This window comes from Tachysurus fulvidraco, chromosome 3 (assembly GCF_022655615.1).
Source record: "Tachysurus fulvidraco isolate hzauxx_2018 chromosome 3, HZAU_PFXX_2.0, whole genome shotgun sequence".
Taxonomy (NCBI): Eukaryota; Metazoa; Chordata; class Actinopteri; order Siluriformes; family Bagridae; genus Tachysurus; species Tachysurus fulvidraco.
The window spans coordinates 19541597-19561166 of NC_062520.1; the positions used below are offsets into that span (position 1 = coordinate 19541597).

At 36.0% G+C, this 19570-nt stretch overlaps 1 protein-coding gene and 1 long non-coding RNA gene across 2 annotated transcripts; one reads left to right on the forward strand and one right to left on the reverse strand.

Moving 5' to 3' along the window:
- Positions 1-781: 781 nt before the first annotated feature.
- Positions 782-9517, reverse strand: tmod4 (tropomodulin 4 (muscle)). The gene is made up of 10 exons (XM_027149163.2): positions 9365-9517; positions 5838-6000; positions 5359-5515; positions 5161-5283; positions 3381-3473; positions 3152-3282; positions 2547-2654; positions 1908-2051; positions 1661-1805; positions 782-1145 (listed from the first exon to the last, which is right to left on the reverse strand). The coding sequence occupies exons 2-10, from the start codon at positions 5943-5945 to the stop codon at positions 1123-1125; spliced, it is 1032 nt and encodes a 343-aa protein (XP_027004964.1). The 5' UTR covers positions 5946-6000; positions 9365-9517; the 3' UTR covers positions 782-1122.
- Positions 9518-16868: 7351 nt separating this feature from the next.
- On the forward strand, positions 16869-17950 carry LOC113644763. The gene is made up of 2 exons (XR_007140223.1): positions 16869-17126; positions 17660-17950. It is a non-coding gene; the product is annotated as an uncharacterized LOC113644763 (long non-coding RNA).
- Positions 17951-19570: the final 1620 nt, after the last annotated feature.

Sequence of the window (19570 nt, forward strand, 5' to 3'; positions counted from 1 at the left end):
TACAAATACATTTTAAAATTAACATCAATATTGATTAATTCATTTAATAAGTAATGATATATTTAAGCAATCACCCAGTAGAGTGACCTGTGTTTTTAGATGAGAGAGAGAGAGAATGGCTGTGTCTGCACCCATTGGTCAATAAAAAAAGACCCAAGAGATTAGCAACTGCTCTGACGGTGGGGTTTCTTCATACACCCCCTTCTCTCCAGACCTGGTATGAAGCTATATTTGGAGCTGTGTAACTAAATCACTGGGGGCTGACTTGTGCAGGTATAAATAGGCAGAGGATAGTCAAGTGTTATGGTGGGAAAGTGAAAAGATCCGACTGATCTGAAGGCAGAGGTTACAACTAAAACTAACTCTGTATTAATCACAGTTTTACCCCAATGTACTGACTCAACAGTGGTTACATAACAGGGACTCAGAAAGCTGTTGTGTTCAGGTAATCATATGACTGAACTGAAATCTGTCTTTATGTTTCTAATCAACGTTAATTAATAAGATTTTAGACCCGAGTAGTTTTCCTTTCAGTGTGGATAAATGGACTCTGATCCAGTGCTATTTTCTTAGAATAAATTATGCATGTTAGATGAATAAATCACATTAAACAATGTTGTTGATCGCGATACGTTTAATGACTAAAGGCTTACGGATTTGCAAATTGCTTAGAAAATGAATCTAATCAGGAATTAATTAAGGGTGGCCTTGGCTTTATAATCGTCCAATGAGAAGGTTGGTGACAGTTTTATAATCTCAATTTAACAAAACTGAAGCCTGATTAGACAATGAAAAAGATAATGTTTTATTTAAAATATGTACAGTTCTTTTTGTTAGAAGCACCATATTCCAAAAAGAAAGAAAAAAAATTCATGGCTCAAGAAATGATCAAGTAATGTCTTTTTTCACAAGAATATATTGAATTATATTGAAAGCACATGATTTTTATTAAGTGAGATCACATTTGGCTTGATGAGACCCAGTGTATACAAACAGCAGAGCTGGTGTTAATGATATCCACAATGGTAGATGATTTAAAAGGTTAAAGCATAGCAGGCTGATCTTTGTCTTGTCTCGAGTCTTCCGAGCAGTGCTGCGGCAGAGAGCATCATAGCTCTTAACTCATCTTATCCTCTGCTGACGGACTAAATATGAAAAAAACAAGAAGGTACCATGGATGGTATATGTAAAGCCATATATAATGTAATATATTCATTATTTTTCGTAATGAGAGAATTATTAAATCAATCCATTCTGGACTTGTCTTACAACACACACTACCTAATCTGGACTTTTTGCACAGCACACTTTACAATTATGCACCGTAACTGCAACTTTATTTATAAACAGCAATACTGTTTTATAATCATCATATTCATATCCATATAATCAGTCATTATACCGCATTCATATGCTATAGTTTGTCTGTTTTAGTGCACAGTACATGTATTTTGACATAGTGTACTTGACAAATACAATTTTAGAATTTATAATATCCCCTTATTAATATCCAGGCTCCTCTAGAACCAGATCTGTGTTTTATTCTAGATTTAAAATATATTAAAGGTGTAAAAATTGCAGCTGTATTTCATGCTGTTATGAGGACTGCTGCATCTCTCTTGTAAATATAATAAGCCATTTAATGTGATATTGCACTCACAGTAGTCATTGTTCCTGGTGATGGCCATGGCAGCTCTAGCACGAGGACCCTGCTGGGTGAAGTGGTAGCCAATCTTTAGGATGCTCGAGTTGTTCTCCAGCATAGATGCGATCTCCATCTCTACAGAATCTCCCAATTTCTGCCTCTGTATCAAGGGAAACAGAACCACAATCAAAACCTCGAAAAAGCACAACCAAGCATTTATTTTTATATTTGCATGCAACATAAGCTGGTCAAGACTTGTCACCTGGTTGTCAATCTTGATTTCAGCTAAGGTGTTGTTTTCAGACATTGCTTTAATGATAGCCATCATTCCTTCAGCAGTGATGAAGTTAGACTCGATGTTTAGGCTTTCCAGTGTAGTGTTCACTGTTAACATCTCTGCTATGGCCTAGCCGAGTAGGACAGACAGATTAACTCGAGATGAAATGTCCTAAATGCTTCAAAACTATAAAAATATTTATATACATTTGCTTAGGACAATAATAAGAATCAATAAGATTATATAATTTCAATAATTTTTTTAAATAAATAAAGTTTGGGTGTGTTGACTTGGGGGGGAAAGCCTTCACAGGGACAAATCTATGCATCTCAGATACAAGATAAATAAAGATTGAGTATTTGTCATTATGGTTAATCCCAAAAATGTAAAGAGAGAAAATAATCTGTTCAAAGTGTGACACTCACTATGTCACATCCTAGTTTTTTATAAATTATATGTATATATGATTTCTTAAAAGCAGTAATGCTTTTACATGATGTTTCTTTTGCTTTTTTTGGCTGTTTGCCAGACTTCATCCACAACCTCATCGAGCAGGTCAACCTCATCCACACCCTCATCCACCAAATAGCCACATGCATCACAAATGTAACTTGGAGTACTCACATAAGCCACAGGATCATTGCTCCGTGTAGCAGCAATGCTTAAACTCAGTACATGAGTGTTTTCCTTCATACTCTGGAAGATCTCTTTCAGAGTTGGGATGGGAATGTCCTAAACAATAAAGCAGCCATTATATTCACTGTTCATTGAAGCAATTCGTAACTTCCAGGAACAATGCACGGAACAAAAAACATACAAATCAAAAGCTAATATATAAGTAGAGTTATAATACATTTAAACTGAACTATAATAAAGTTATATTTTTTTAAATAATACACAAATGTGTAAAATGAGCAAATTGTCATGTTAAATATAATCTCCAAGATATTTATTTTTGGTTCTCAAACACTAAAGATTTAAAATTCTATATTGTTTCAAATGTCACTTATAATGCTTAGCTAGCTTATCATGTTATGTACCTGAGGTACATTTATTAATCCTACAAAATGACAGTTTAGAACATGTTAAATCAAATCAATTAATATATTTTTTAAAAAGTTTAAAACTATAAGAAATAAAATGTAGGTTTAAAATGTTCTGTTGCAAAAGCATTCATTTATTTGTACAATATGGTAATGGTAGTAATGTCATTTTACAGTTTAAATTACCGGGATGTTGTTAAAGTTGACATCTGTCAGGCTGCTGTCATTCTTCTGGATCCTATTCAGTGTGTCTTCAATGTCTGTGTCATTGGGAGGCTCATCAGGGTAGATCTTATACACATCAGGTTTTACCACACCTGTAAGGGGTTGCAGGACAGACCACGGTTAAGAATTATGGAAAGTGGAGAATAATCATACATAGTGCTGAATTAATGAATATAAAATGAATACATACTGTTGATGCCTTCTGTGTTGGCAATTATACCAGTGGCACCAAGAGCATCGTAGTACTGCTTATTACTCATCAGGGTGTACATTCCCAAGATGGCTGCAAAGATGCAAATACAATGAGTTAAAACAAGGTGCAGTTTTTTTTTTACATAGGTCCTTTTTTTCCATGTATAGAATCATGTGAGACTTTCAAAGCAAGCATGATAACATCAGCATTAATAGCTTAAGGGATGCTTTTGGAAAAAATGGCACAGATGACTGTTGCATGTCCTCACCAACAGGTGGAAGCATTTTCTCAGAAAACCATGTGGTAAACATTTCTCACCCTGTTGTGCTATATATTGGTTCACATTGGGATAGGGAAAAAATGGATGGCTGATATAATTTGGCAAGGTTACAATTTGTCCAGCAATGCTGCAATGCAACTGAAGCAAGAAGAAGTTTTCACAACTAATGGCATAGAGAAAGGCAGCTGCTGATGAACACATTACTCTGCCTTTACACTATGGCTTATACTCACTATAATAAACCTGCGAACAAGGCACTATTAATATCAATATCAAAGACAATAGCACTGGCAAAACAACAAGCATCCACCAGATGTCTATGCATCAACTTGGTAAATGTGAATTTTCATTCAAAACTAACACAGACAGAGGAATGGGACCGCTGTAAAGGAAATTAAATCCCAAGTTGGATGTGCTCCAGATGAATGGCTTTACCATACTTAGTTTAGAGAACTGCTAAAAACCTCGTTCACCACCACAGCACAGAATGAACCCTTTCACTCACTCAGCTTTCTTTTAATGACCAATTCAACAACAATCTAGAATTAGATTCCTGCAACTTTTACTCAATGTAAATTGAGTTGCTTAGTCAATCAAATATTTATTTGAACAGAATATGTAATGTTGTTTTCTTTTAGAAACCAAATAGCCAAGTATTTTTTAGATTATTTGATTTATTTTACTTGATTACTTGACCGATGATTTCAAAACCCAGTTTGCATGATGCTAATCAATGGTTATAAACTTTCATTGTTAGCCTCAACAAGCAGGACTGCTTCAGCAGGACAGGGTCATACTTCACACAACTACTACTGAAACTATGGTTTTAAACAGCATTATCAACCTGTAACACACTGTTGTTCTCCCATATGTTTGTATACTGTAAGTGCAGTCAGCCAACAGGCCCTTCTCCATATTACAAACCTACCAACCCCCCTTCCTACATTTGTTAATACTAACCCAGTGGCCCTTGGCCAGCTTATTTTGGTGATCTGCTGAGCTATGAGAATCAGATACTGTGGGATATGGCCCAAGCTCAGTCACATCTGTAATGCATAGTGAGCCATAGCGTAGGACCATTACTATTTTAGACCCTATCATTATTCCTCTGACTTTTTAAGTAATCTTGTGAACAGATAATGTTGGACTGTTAAAATGTGTCTTAAATCTGCAGTATGGCTAGCAGTTACTGTGATAGGACTGTCTAATGTAGTGTTCTTAGTCTCATCTCGATGCCCTGGTTCATTTAAGACTAAAATAAACGAGCTTTTTTACTCATGATGACATATTTCACTGGCTGTTTACCACGGGGTTCTGTGCGCCTGCTGACTATATTTTAAGTAACTGTAGCTAAGACTGAGGATTTTGGAGGAAGGTTAAGTAAAGGCCAAGGATGGTCGAGATTAAATATAGGAACAGCTTTGCTCCATCTGTCAACAGAACAGAGAGGCTGAGAGTTTTGCTAAGAATTGCTGGAGCATATGCCATTCCACCTACCTGCAATGTCACACATCTCAGCGTCTGTGGCATTTTTCAGAGCTTCTTCCAACTCTGGCTCCAGAGTGATCTGCTCGTCTTCTGGGATCTTTCCTGCTCCAGGTTTGGGAACAAATTTCTTTCCTAGAATGAAACTGAGATTTAGTTTCATGGAAAGATTACATGTTTCCTTTTTGATAGAAGTACTAGCTAAACTACCTTTCTTCTCCCCAGTGAAGGGCACCAGGTCTTCTCGGTCCTGATGTTCCAGAGCCTGTTTCTCCAGGTGCTCAAGGAGAGCACTGCGGTCAAAAGGACCTGTTGGATTTTTCTTGGTCTGATCACGCTGACGGAAACCAGCTGGGAGCATTGCGTTCTGAAACATGACCAAAAAAGTTCTTCAGTCCTTAAATTGTAAACATTTCCTGTTTTCAAAAAATAACTAATGGTGTGCAAAGACAATCAAAAGTTTACGTTATATGAGATGAAGTATACAATTTACACTTTCCAACCAGCTTTATGCTGTTAATTAATGCATTTATATCTGTAAAGTTCTTTGCATTTTAAATTACATTACAATACAAATTCGTCTTTCTCCATGTGTAGGTTGTGCAGAAATTGAGCACTTGTGTGGGTGGAGAGCACTTAGATATGCTTCAAGATGGGGAATGTTTATTAATGTGCTATATGTTTTTTACCTCAGGGTCCATCTCCTGCAGCTCATATTCTAGCATCTCCAGCTCCTCTGCACTGAGCCCCCTGAGGATAGCATCCTCATCAATGTCCCGGGGGTCGCTCTTTGACATCTTGGCTGCTTGATGTAACTCCTACAGCACAGCACCAGCCCAGACACAGAGAGCTCTGGCAAAAGAAAAAAAGGCTGTGCAGTATTCAGTGAAAGTGCAAATACATTCATTACACAGACACAAGCATGGAAGGTAACAACAGATGGCAGGCAGAGCTAAAACCCATCAAAGTAAAGAATACTCCACTGATAAATGGTCTGTGTCTTTACAAATTAGTGTCATTCATTCTCTAAGCAACAGATTCAATGGGGGACTGTTTTTCCAGGATGTACAATGACTAGACTAAAAGCTAGCATGTAGAGAGCAAAGACAAGAATTGCTTTCATATTTAAATGCAAAACCCAAGATGAATTGAAAGGAGAAAGCTTTGTTTTGTTTACATGACTGTGTGACTGGCATTTAGGTTTCACTGTATTTCTTTCCTGCATCTGTGTGGGATTTAATTCGATTCTTTAAAAAAAATAAGCTAGTAGGTGGATTGGTTTAAATAAATTGCCTGAAGATATTAATAGGTGTGCTTGTGTACACACACACACACACACACACACACACACACACACAAATATGCCCTCATGGCTGGCAGTTACTATATGTGAGTGAGTGAGATGAGAAAAAGATTTGTTTTTTTTTATTGCTATTTGTATAAAAATTAACCTGATCATTTCAACTGAGAGAGAGAGAGAGAGAGAGAGAGAGAGAGAGAGAGAGAGAGAGCTTTGCTATTCTTAGTGCCAGTATAGCAGACCTGAGTTTTGAGTTACAGTGGTGAAGAGTAAAGAGACATGCTTCCACATTTATCAGCTGATTGCATTCACATCAACACAGACCTCAACCCAGTGCTGAGCAGAACTACAGTACTGATAGGAAACATCATACAAAGCCACAGTTTCACATCACCACACCCAAATAATAAAAAGCCATGTCCTGAGGCTTAGAAATAGAACCAATGCATACAAGCTTGTAGGTTTTACATGGATGCAACTCTTCCTGAACCCTGACTCTCACTAGACACTTCAGGTGTTGTGAGTAGTTTCTGACGAATGATCAGTCTCTAATGGCTATATGTAAGAACAAGTAAACTAAATCTGTGTAGTGTATGTGAAGCGTCTCACACAGGTTGCAGCTAACCAAGCTTAATCCTGTAATACTAGAAAATACACTTGTGATGGAGCCATTTAAACTCTAATGATATCATTCTATTCATATGTACACATCATTAGATCCATCATTGCAGAGATGCTAAATCTGACATTACGTAATATACATAATAGCTCTGTCTCCTCCAACACAGCAATCGGTCATAGAAAACACAGTGATGATGAGTTCTCTTTCAGTGCAAGCACTATAACACTAAGGGTTTCAAAACAGATCTGAAAAATTGCTTTGCTGTAATAGGGTTTGTGCTCTGAAACCACTGACGATAAGGACTGCATATGTGTTTGTTATCAGAGGTTGTGCCAGTACAGAACAGTTTTGTTTTGTTTAGTCATTTGTAATACTGCACAAACAACTTAGAAAATGACAAATTAAAACAACTCTAAAAGTGAATTTGAATGGATAAGGGGGTCTTTGTGGAGGGGCCAGAAATAAGAGGTCTTAAACATTTTGACCTGCTGTGTGTTGCAAAAAAATGTATTCCAATAAACAACCAACTTCCTACATTTCTTACCTGCTACTACCCTGGTACTTTATGAGATGCATGTCTATTATGTATTAAAACTAAACATGAGGCTTTTGATGACATCATTATAAATAATCTTTTATAAGTCATTTGCTATTGCTGAAAAACTGACTTCCCTAAACCCTTGAACACATGTGACACTGGTTTGTCATAAGCTAGAAGAAAGACTAATAGGAGACGAAATTATAAATAGGAATTAAGCAGGTCAAACACGGTCAGTCCCACTGGCCAGGTGACATCTTTATGAGCCCTTCACACTTTTGTAGCAAGCCACCTGTCTACAGAGCTCCAAACACACATCGACCCCACTTCAGACAGTATTAAAGCACGGCAGAATAGTATGTGCCACCTGTTCAGCCAGCTGGTAATGAAGTGGTTTAAATGAGAGCTTTCCAGCATGAATCTCTGCAACTATTATGGCAAAGCTGCCATAATATACCTCATTGCATTCAAAGTGTTGTTATCTGCATTTTGATGACTGGTTGGTTTTACAAATTAACATGAGGAAATTGTAGATCTGAAGTGCAAAAAAAAACATTTTTTTAGTGGCAGTTGTGTTAAAGGGTAACACCATGAGATCAAATAACATTCTGTTGAGTAAAACTCTAGGCTCAACAATTTACTTCAATAAAGCTGAATTCAAATACAGAAAATAAATAAATAACTTAATCAGAGAAGTGTCTGACCAAAATAACATCACAAAACGCAGGGAAGGCATGCTCTTTCAGTGTTGAGTCTCAGAAACTCAAAACTGCCTGTCTGCTGTTACATGAGTGAATGTCAAGATGCTGGCACGAAGCAAAAACTACTTAAACATAACCAAGTCGTGTGTGTGTGTGTGTGTATGTATATATATATATATATATATATATATATATATATATATATATATATATATATATATATATATATATATATATATATATATATATATATATATATATATATATATATATATATATATATATGCGCAATACGGTTCAGCTCCAGCAGGGCTATTAAACAGAATTCACACTATTTGTGTCAGCTCTTTCACGACTCACCATCCAAGTGTAAAATTCCAAATCAACCCAAGCTTAATTTTAGCTTCATAAGTCAGCTCCTTCCAACAGAGTAAATCTCACTGCCAGCTTTAACTTCAGCCTTCAGTTGACTCCAGTATCCATAAGAAGAGACCCAATTTGATCTATTTCACTTTGGTATTGAATATAACTAAGCTGTGTAACAGTCTAACACGTAAATAAACATAAATAAATCTTAATGGGCTACATGAATCCCATGACACTTGTTACAAATCCTTAAAAGTCATGTTAATCCAGAGCTTTCCTGCTAATACTTAGCTTACTGGAGTGAGGAATGTTATCCATGTTATGTTGCACAGTGGCCATGCTAAAACTGATCATTTCAATCTTCATTAAGTGATGGCTGCAATATTCACAAAACGTGACTTACCCCACACAAGATAAATGCCTCATGGGCACATCCATGGACATGAAATATACATCACAAATAAATAATAAATCCTATACAAGTATTAATGTAGAATAGTGTATATTAGAATAGAATATTGTATAAAATACAAAGTCCATAGAATTAACTGACAAAAAGTAGAAGTAATTGTGACTGGAAGTGCAGTATAATCCATTTCATTCAATCTAAATAATGAGCAAATAGTATACTGCAGGAAATTAGAGAAATCATAGGCCCTAGTCAGTGTAAAAAGTTGACTTCTACCTACCTCTACTCAGAGTCTCTGCTGAGCAGGATCCAGCACTGGAAACCAGAGAGCTGCAATACATTTTCCCCTTTCTCCCACCCCCAGTGTACATACCCCACCCAACCCCATTTATCTCAACCTGCCTTGTGCCTGCTTTCTAGGTAATGTTGAACCAGGCATTCTGGCACACATTTGTAGATATGTTTTAATTTCTATTATTTTAAGAGAGAGAGAGAGAGAGAGAGAGAGAGAGAGAGAGAGAGAGAGAGAGAGAGAGAGAGAGAGAGAGAGAGAGAGTAATCAGACTGAGCATGTGTTTATCTATCAATCAAACTTGGAGTGATCATATAAAACAAGCAATTCCGCCCTCTAGTGAAGGAATTCTGTAGCTTAGACTGAAGAGATCACTAGATAGATAGATAGATAGATAGATAGATAGATAGATAGATAGATAGATAGATAGATAGATAGATTATTAAATTAATAATTTAGAGTACAAAATATTTTAGAGTACATTTATTCCATTTTCAGTCAGCCCGACATGCAGAACTCACTGCTGTATTACTGTATTACTTCGTACCATTGTGTGTTTTATCAAAATCAGGGGTGAAAAGGCGGTGGCTTAGTGGTTAGCACGTTTGCCTCACACCTCCAGTGTTGGGGGTTCGATTCCCGCCTCCGCCTTGTGTGTGTGGAGTTTGTATGTTCTCCCCGTTCCTCGGGGGTTTCCTCCGGGTACTCCGGTTTCCTTCCCTGGTCCAAAGACATGCATGGTAGGTTGATTGGCATCTCAGGAAAAATGGGTTGGCACTCCATCCAGGGTGTATCCTGCCTTGATGTCCGATGACGCCTGAGATAGGGACAGGCTCCCCGTGACCCGAGTAGCTCGGATATGCGGTAGAAAATGAATGAATGAGGTGTGAAAAGGTGTCCAGCTGAAATGTAATAAAGAGTAACAGTGTTATGAACCCTTGTCAAAATGTTGATATATCAAAAATGTGGCATGTTCCCTATTGCCATTGACACAGTGAGCTAACAGAGAAGTGGTAATATTATTAACTGCTCCTCCCTGCTTATAGAGCAAGCATGAGGCAGAAAGGTTCCTTGTGAAATGGGCCTCTGTTAGCTCTTGGTAAACAGTTAGCGCAATAACAACTCTATGGAGACTAAGCACACTGTTACATGTTTGTGCAACATCTAGAAAAGTGAGCAAAGCAATTAAATTATATTAGGATGCGTTTACCGCCTGCGACCAGCAGAGGGCACAGCGAGAGCAGCCGTCATGGAGGAAAGCAAGAAATGAAAAGAGGAAACATCGACAAGAAACGAAAGAAAGAATAAGAGAAAATTAAGGCGTGACCAAGTAAATTAATGTATTTAAGGGCAAATGAAAAAAGATACAAGCTAAAAAGAAACATCTCTGATATAATATATACAAGTAAAAATTAGACTCAGTTTCACTTAGTTTCAGTTTAGTAAAAACTTCCTTTTGTTTTGATACACCATTTTGTTATCCCCCTTTTTTGGAGATCCCCTGTTTGAGTCCCTTCCCTTAACCTGTATTTCACCATTATAACTCAGTCATTTATTTACCAAGCAGGGTTTTTTCTTCTGCAGTCTTATATGGTGCATTTTACATTTTATATTATTTATTTATATTATTTTATGTCTGAGGAAGACAATATTTCAAAAGCAATATTTTAAGTCATCTGCTTCACATGACAACTAAGTACATAGGGTAAAAATATCAACTCTAGGGTAAAACACACATCAACAAACACTCATTAATTCAGTCAGGATATTTATCCTATAATTAATCTCATTCCAAAATATTATCAGTCCCAGTAGAGTGACAGGTGTTGCAAAGCACAAAATTAACACACACAAAAAAAAACATACTATTATGCTTAGAAATATAAGCAAATGCACTAAACACAACAAGTTTTATTTGTGTTGAAGCTTTAACTGAACTTGTCAGTCTGTCAGTCTAGTTTTGTGTTGTGCTTGTTGGCACCTCACATGTTTGGCTTGTGTTTGGGTTTCAGTTGTTAAGTGGTCTTTCGTCTAACGAAAGAGCAAACAAATGTCATTAACTAGGTTGATCATTTGTTGGGTCTAACCCATTTTCAGCATGGAAGCACTGCTGCAAATCCTGGTCATACCAGGTTCTTCTAATAGATCCCAGAAAGCCACCTAGGATTTGAGCACCAGGAGGAGACACATGCCTGTGTGAACCACATATTGTGTTAAATAACATAAAGTGTTAAATACAGGAAGTGAACTAAAGTAACCCTGTTTCCGGTGATCATCGTACAGCCTTATATGTGGCTTATAGGAGGATGTAGTCTGTCACACTCCTCAAACATTCTACTGGGTTTATTCGTGTATAGTTGTAGGCTGAATTATAATTCACATCTTAATTCCCACCTTAAATGTTATCATACCAATACCTGAATGGCATTTGTATCATTTAGAGAATGCTACCAAGTAGGATGCCATGGCTAAATTAAGGAAACCTAAACATTTGTTTTAGCATCACACAAGGTCCAACTACTTGGAACTTTTACATGTGGAAGATTTTGAGAAGTTACTGGACATGATTAAGTTTAATGAGTGTTAATATAATACCATTGTGGTTTAAAGCCAGGTAATTTCATAATTGGCCATTTCTTTCAGGGTGTTGTACAGAAATAAACATCTTCTGTAAACACAATGAAAGCCCAGGGCATCTTACGGTAATACATTACGTCTTTGGAGGCATGTTCTAAAATTTCTTGGCATAATCACAGACAGGATTTGCAAAACGTTCATTTGCAAACCGAAAGCAAACAACTAAAACATACTGAAAGTGTTTTCTGCTCCTACCAAAACACAAAAAAGTTCACCCATTTTGATTTGGAGAAAAAACTCTACTAAGACTACTATATATCAATTTATTCAGTTTTCTATTCTGAGAGTACAAAGCAATGTATAGTTTAAGTGTGTTCATTTATGAAGTAGTTTTCTATTTAGTTGTTTTTTTTATTATTTTGATTATTATATTGCTTAAGAAATTTGTTCCCTTATCTGCCACAGCTGATTATAAAATCAGTATATGAATAGGAGGGTCCTATTTAGTTTTATTTAGAAAAATATTTGATAAGTAATAGAAGAATAGAATTATCTACAATGCCTGCAGTAAGACAAATGGCTAAATGGCTTCTAGCTCTGCATTTAACTGTAGATAATTGACTGATTGGTATCAGAATATTTTTATATGTCTAAAACCACTTTTCGTTTGATGCTGTGCCAGGAGAATAATCCCATGGTCTTATTGGCAGTATGAAGATATGATGTGGTTAGATTCAGAGTACATTGTACTCAAAGGAATTTCATTGCTTATCTCTTTGAAGTCTGGCATATTCCTTACCCCTCCCTCCTACCCTCCATAAAAACATCTGTAAAAGACGCCCCTATTCACTCAACATAACTAAAGATGATAAAAGTTGTTTTAAAAGAGTTGCAATACCTAAATGAACGGTGTCCTCTCATCTTTTAGATGAATATAGTTTTAGGAAATTCTGATGAGAGTGTGTACATGAGCTGTGGGTTGTGAGTAACTCTCTAAGCCCCTAACACTGCATGAGCTATTGTTGTGAAAGAGACTGGACAATGATCTCACTGGCCCGGTATGTGTTGTTGCTGCTGTTGATTTCAAGACTGCAATCTTCCCACCACCCACTTCCTTCCAGAAGCTTAGTTCTTAGAAGTCTAGATTAAATCTAGATTTTTATCATAGAGATTTTTGTTTTTATTGAAAATTTGTATTAAATTAAAGAAAACAAATTGAAAGCATAGTTAATATCTAATTTTTTTGAATATCAGGTATTAGTTAGCACTGAGAAACTAGCAACAACTCTTTTAAGTGTTTTTGATTTAACTTACAAGATCTCTTGAATGTGTTAGAGCAGCACTGTAACACACTGGATAACATTGTCACCTGACAGCTCCAGGGTCCAAGATTTGATCCTCAGCTTGAACTGTTGTATGTGTGAAGTTTCTCACAGTTCTCTGGATGTCAGTGTGGGTGTGCTCAGGTTCCAAAAATGTGGACTACTGATGATAAATTACTGCCTAGTGTGTATCTATGTGAATGTTGTGCCCACCTCACACACACCGAGCATTAGATTTGAGTCTGAGGCAAACCTGACACAAATAAGTAGTAAATGAGTGTTTGAATGATTCTGACATGAAGAAGTGTTGTGGTGTAAATCCTCTTATATTTAAATAACATTTACATTTTCCAACCCTTGCATATTTTCAGAGCTATACAAATCTTTGTGTAAAGCATGTTTGAGTAAAATCATGTGATTTTTATTATTAGTTCTGAACAAATACTTACAGAAAACATAGCACTAAAATTATCACAGTATACTGTTTGCTCATGGAAAAATGATGCCTGTTTGACTCTTAAACAGGAAAAAGAATGACACATTTTCCTCTCATGTGATATACAACTGACATGACATACAGCTCTTGTTTTTTGTGTTTTTGACTGAAAGTGTTGTTTTTAACAAGACCTTCGGGTTAGCGTCATTAACATTCAGAGACATTCAGAGACCCTTCAGGCTTTAATTGTGTTTGGAAAGATAGTTCAAGCATTATGTCATCAGTATCCATGTCAAAATGATTAAACCATTATGTTACGTAAGATGAGATTTCAAGCTGGTACATACTGAGGCTGTTTCCCATAGAACATTGTGTTCTTTCTGGAGAAACACTGTCTCATTTCTCCCAACAGAAGAATGAGGTAGCCATTTAACAATGACATTACTGTATTCTGCTCACATTTCTTTTTTTTCTCAAACATTTTATGTATAAAATGTATTCAGTTTATACAGTATAAAATCTGTATCTTGGTGTGTATGAAAAATCCACTGTTACTAGGTAATATTCCATAGTGACATTGGCATTTCTGGTATTTATATTCTGGGAAACTTACTGAGGCATTTCTTTGTATGGAAAAGGGAAATGAAAGATATTAATAGAAAATGAATATGTCCTCAGTAAACAGTTTTATACAAAGTCTTTAAAAACATTTTCTAATTCTGCATATGAAGGTAAAGGCAGTAAATCCATATGTATCACATTTAACCTCTCTACGTAAAGAGACAATGCAAGTATATAACTCAATCAATGCAAACATTTAACTAAGCAGTTGACAGATAAAGGCATTGCTAAATGGACTGACAGTGGCGAATGATCCAGTGATGGCACAAGATTGATGTGCATTTTTACTGAAAAGTAAGTGTTCTTAGAGTTGACTTTTACTTAGTAAATCAGAATAAAATTGTCACACAGCATGCAGTTTACATGTATACAATGCATTATGAGGGTGAGCCTGGGAACAGAAGTAAACACTAGAGGTGGTGTGCTGTGAACAAATGACAAAGCTGAGCAGTCAAATTTACATGCAGGTGTTTCTTTATTACCAATCACCTGAGAAATCTAACAAATGCATATGGATTTGCAAGACAAGCATAGTGAAGCACTCAATTGTACTGTAGCTTTTTAGCCATCATCTCAGTGTACAGCCCTCAAAGCATAAACAATGAATAGTATATGATTACAAAAAGTCAGCAGGAAATACTGCAAATACAATAGTCATGTTTTCCATAAACTATTTAACTATTAATTGTTTGGTTTTTAAATGCAATTAATGTAAATGTAAGTGTTGCAGCTGTTTGAATGAACACAGAGACAGTAGAATTCATTAGTTTCTAACTAAATGGAATGTTTTGCCCCCTTTTTTTTAATACAACCGCCTAGCCTAAATTAATGTAGAGGGTGTGCTTCACACCAGCTGATTATTCGGTGTTAGGGTTTGAACTGTGTCTATGTCCTTCCTCTAACACAGGTGTTTATATGAAACAGAGTAGTATTTTCTCATTAACATATAACTTCACATGATTTATTTCAGTATAACATTAAAGATTGACAAAAAGCTTTTAATATAGATTCTTTTAAATATAGCCCTGTTTGCAATGCATGGCGATGTTAGTGACACAAACTACAAATGTTCCCTTCTCTTCCCACAGGAGCACATTAAGTCCAGACACGCCACTAATTTTAGTTATAAGTATCATTATCATCATATTGTATTCAAATGAAGACAATTATTTGGAAAGAAGGTGGCAAATTGTTTTTTTCTTGCTTCTTTCAATTTGATTCGAACAAAACCGAAAGTCAAAAAAAAAAAAAAAAAAAAAAACAACACAAAAAAGTACCTATATATTTGGTACTTTTTACAGCCATAAAATACCCAGATTAAAACTTTATCTGTATTTGTGTTTTACTGTTGCTAGTTCTACACCGATCGCAAGTCATAACAGCAAGCTGACACCTTGTTATTGGGAAGTGTGGGAATTATGTGAGGTGCATCAGAGCAAAGTGACAAACAACGCAAGTTCATTCATGTACCATGTTTCTTAAGTTGACATCACAGACATTAGGAAATGAAGCTGTCACCATCAATTCACATCTTTGGATTGTAGTCTTTGGATTGATCAAACATGTTGTGTCACACTGGTGTGCAAACGGTGTTATTTGCTTTTTTTCCCCTCACAAACTCTAAGTACAAGGCAAGAGTATGTAGTGTTTTAGTCCATTAGTCATACTCTTCTCTCTATCATGTTTGACAAGTCTCTGTAAATTTGCTCAGCATACTGGAAGCACACTGAGTTTAGTGACAGAGTCTACATGGCAGCAGAGCTTTAAAGAGGTCATCTTGACCTCTGGTCTGGAGCAAAACAACTGAAATTACATCAAATCAAGGGTTAAGGCCTATGTGATATCAACAATAACTTCCACAGGTACCCCTTCAGTTTTGGTACCCCAGGTACCCCACAAGTTATGGTGTATTATTTATACTACCTTTTTAACTCCCACTCCTGGGGTTAAATGTTTGTTCTAAGTGGATATACAACCACATGCATCAAATATAGACTTTGTTCATTACTGTGGTCTGAGGTAAAAAGGTTTTCGGTCCTACTAAGATCTGAAAACATGTAACTAGAACCATCAACAATGAATTGAATTGTACAAGCCAGATCAAGCTTGTGCCTGAGATCAAACTTATCAAAACATTAAATAAAAATAACCTTGAGGCCTGTGCCAAGAGTCACAAATCTTTAGATACATTATCAGTAAAGATTCCTATAAGTTCCTGCTCACACAGTACTATCATTCTTTAGAATATACGCAAGGAAAGCGAAAGAATCTGTTTGGGTGTGTTTGTTTCTGTACAAGTGCGTACAGGCTTTAAAAGTGTGTGGGTGTGTTTCAAACATTCCTTTAGGAAAAACAAAGGTCTTGAATACAACCAAACAGAGTATACCAGATGCTGAAGGTGACAGTGTGTTTCATTTTATATACCTACAGCCATGATGTAGGTTTGATCTTCCAAAGGCTTTTAAGATTTAATGTTAGTCAAACTGTTTATTACTAACAAAAACAGTCTTGCATTCATCCTCCAGGTATTTTACTGCATTCTTGTTACACCTACTACTCAGTTGTACACACCTGGCAACAAGGTAGAGACAAAACAATCTGCAGTCTCAGACTTATTTCAGTACTTCCTCAATACAGCACTCAAATAGTGAAACTTCTCAAAAAATTAGAATATGGTGACATGCCAAACAGCTAATCAACTCAAAACACCTGCAAAGGTTTCCTGAGCCATCAAAATGGTCTCTCAATTTGGTTCACTAGGCTACACAATCATTTGGAAGACTTCTCAAGGAGGGTAAGTCACAAACATTCATTTCCAAAGAAGCTGGCTGAAATTGTCAGTTTTAGGAGCAGAGGCTAAAGAGCAAAGTGGGCCAGTAAACATTTTCACTTTTGCAGGTGTTGATTCAATCTTTAATGTATTATTTGTGTCAAAAAAAATTAATTGGTGTCAAACTTTTATGGCTTTCATTTGACTCACTCTCATGTCCTGTTGCATGAGCTGCAATGGCACACATATGGAAAGGATCATGAAATGTGGCCTTTTTTTTTTTTTGGTTTCCCAGGTTGACCTAAAATATATTCACCCTCATCTTTTAAAATAAATTACACCCTGAAATATGTGCACAAATTCTTTTTGATCCTAAGGAATCTGACACAATGACCTACTGCACTAGGTTTAATCGAATAAACTAAAAAAAAAATGTTTTATAAAAGAAAAGTTTATTGGAAAAATAATGTATTTATTTGTTTATTTACTTACCATGTACTGTTTTAAAAGAAACAGCAACATTTTGGAGATTTTTGAATGTATATCCTTCCTAATAGGAATTATCTGGATTGCTGAGCTTGGATTTGAAGAACTCGAGAGCCTTGATCTCAACCCCAGTCAACACCTTTGAGATGAACTGGAACTCTGACTGCACCCCAGACCTCCTCCACCATCAGTGCACTCCAAAATACTGGGTGAAAATAAACAAGGATAGTCATGGAGAAAACAACTTGACAGTTGTAATGTATGATGTGAAGTTAATGTTCTGTTTGGGGACCATGCCAGAATATGTGTTTACATTCCAGTATCTTAACTAAGTAATAAAAATTTAAGTTATCTGTATTTAATTACGTTTTAAGGCTCCAATAATTCTGGAGGTCATGTGGTTTGATCAAAGCTAAAATATCTATGTTAAGCATTTACTTTTTAATGATGCATGAAAGCTAAATTTATTTTCACTAAACTACAGTAAGTACAACTGCTTAGCAAGATAATGAAAAAGGTTCTTTATCTTTGTACATGAGTTCTTATATCCTCTTTCATCATATTTTACAAGAAAGAATAGTTCTCTCCCCAGATAAAAAAAACTGTTGACAGTTAACATATCTGAAAATATATATATAACAGAAACACCTACTGTAGCGACACGTGTTGCTAATTGAGAAAAATGAGTAAAGTCTTTGCCATCTTTTAAGCTCAATCATTGTCTAAAATTCTTTGATCTGATAGTAAACGGAAGTTACTCATCCACTATCTTAAGCATTTTCATTGGTTAGCTAGATTAGCATGATCTGTGTAAAGGTCAGAAAAGCATGATTAGGCTCGTCATTTCCACTCCACGTGTAAGAGCACTTAACTGCACTCTATAAAGTATGGAAAGTGATACATCAATCATCCCTATTAAGTCTTGTCTCCTCAAATTTAATAAATGTCTACAAACATTATTATTTGTAATACAAATGAACATCAAAATTGATCGATTAGTTATAGGTGTTGGGATTTCCAAAAAAAATACTATATTTTGGGGGTTTTGGTGATGACGTGATACCCCCAGGGCTAGGAGAGGTCATTACTGTACAACAATGTCATGTCAAACTCCAACTATATCATTATAGACTCAGATTCTCAGATGACACATTGTTAGAGTCCTCTCAACCACAATGATATACACTGACAGAACATTTTTTCAGGAACCCTATACCCAAAGGCATTCTGCTGGATTTGGAACTGGTGACTGGGAAGACCACTGAAGAACAAAGAATTCAGTTTGAGATGACTTTTACTTTGTGACATGGTACATTATCATGATGGAAGTAGCCATTTGAAAATATTAAATTGTGGATATGAAGTGATACACACGTTCAGCAACAATACTCATATAGTTTATGGCATTTAAGCAATGATGGTATTATTAGACTCGAAGATTGTTAAGAAAACATTCCACACACTATTACACCTCAAGCAGGTCCATGGATTCATAACGCTGGTGCCAAATTCTGACCCTATCATCTGTGATTTGTCTCAGATTTGTCTCAATATTCTTCAGACAAAGTTTTTTCATTATTTAACTGTCTTGTACTGTTTAGTAAGACAATGCCCACTGCAGCTTCAGTTGTCTTTTCTTTCTGCCTTCAATGTCCCATTCTCAGGAGTTCAACAGGAGTTATAGAAATACTTAAACCAGCCCATCTGGAACCAACAACCAGGAAACAGTCAAAATCACTGCAATTACATTTGTCCCTGTTCTTATGGTGGATGTGATTATTACCTGAAGCTGCTGTCCCAGATTTACTTGATTTTATTCATTGCACTGTTGCCTAATGATTGTATTATTAGATAACTGCATGGATGTTGGTGTACAGCTACTATAGCAATGTTTCAGTGAGTGTGCATTCATTAATTTGATAAGACCCTATTGGTAGGCATGCTTCTAAAGATAATACACTGAAATTGCTTTTTATAGGTTA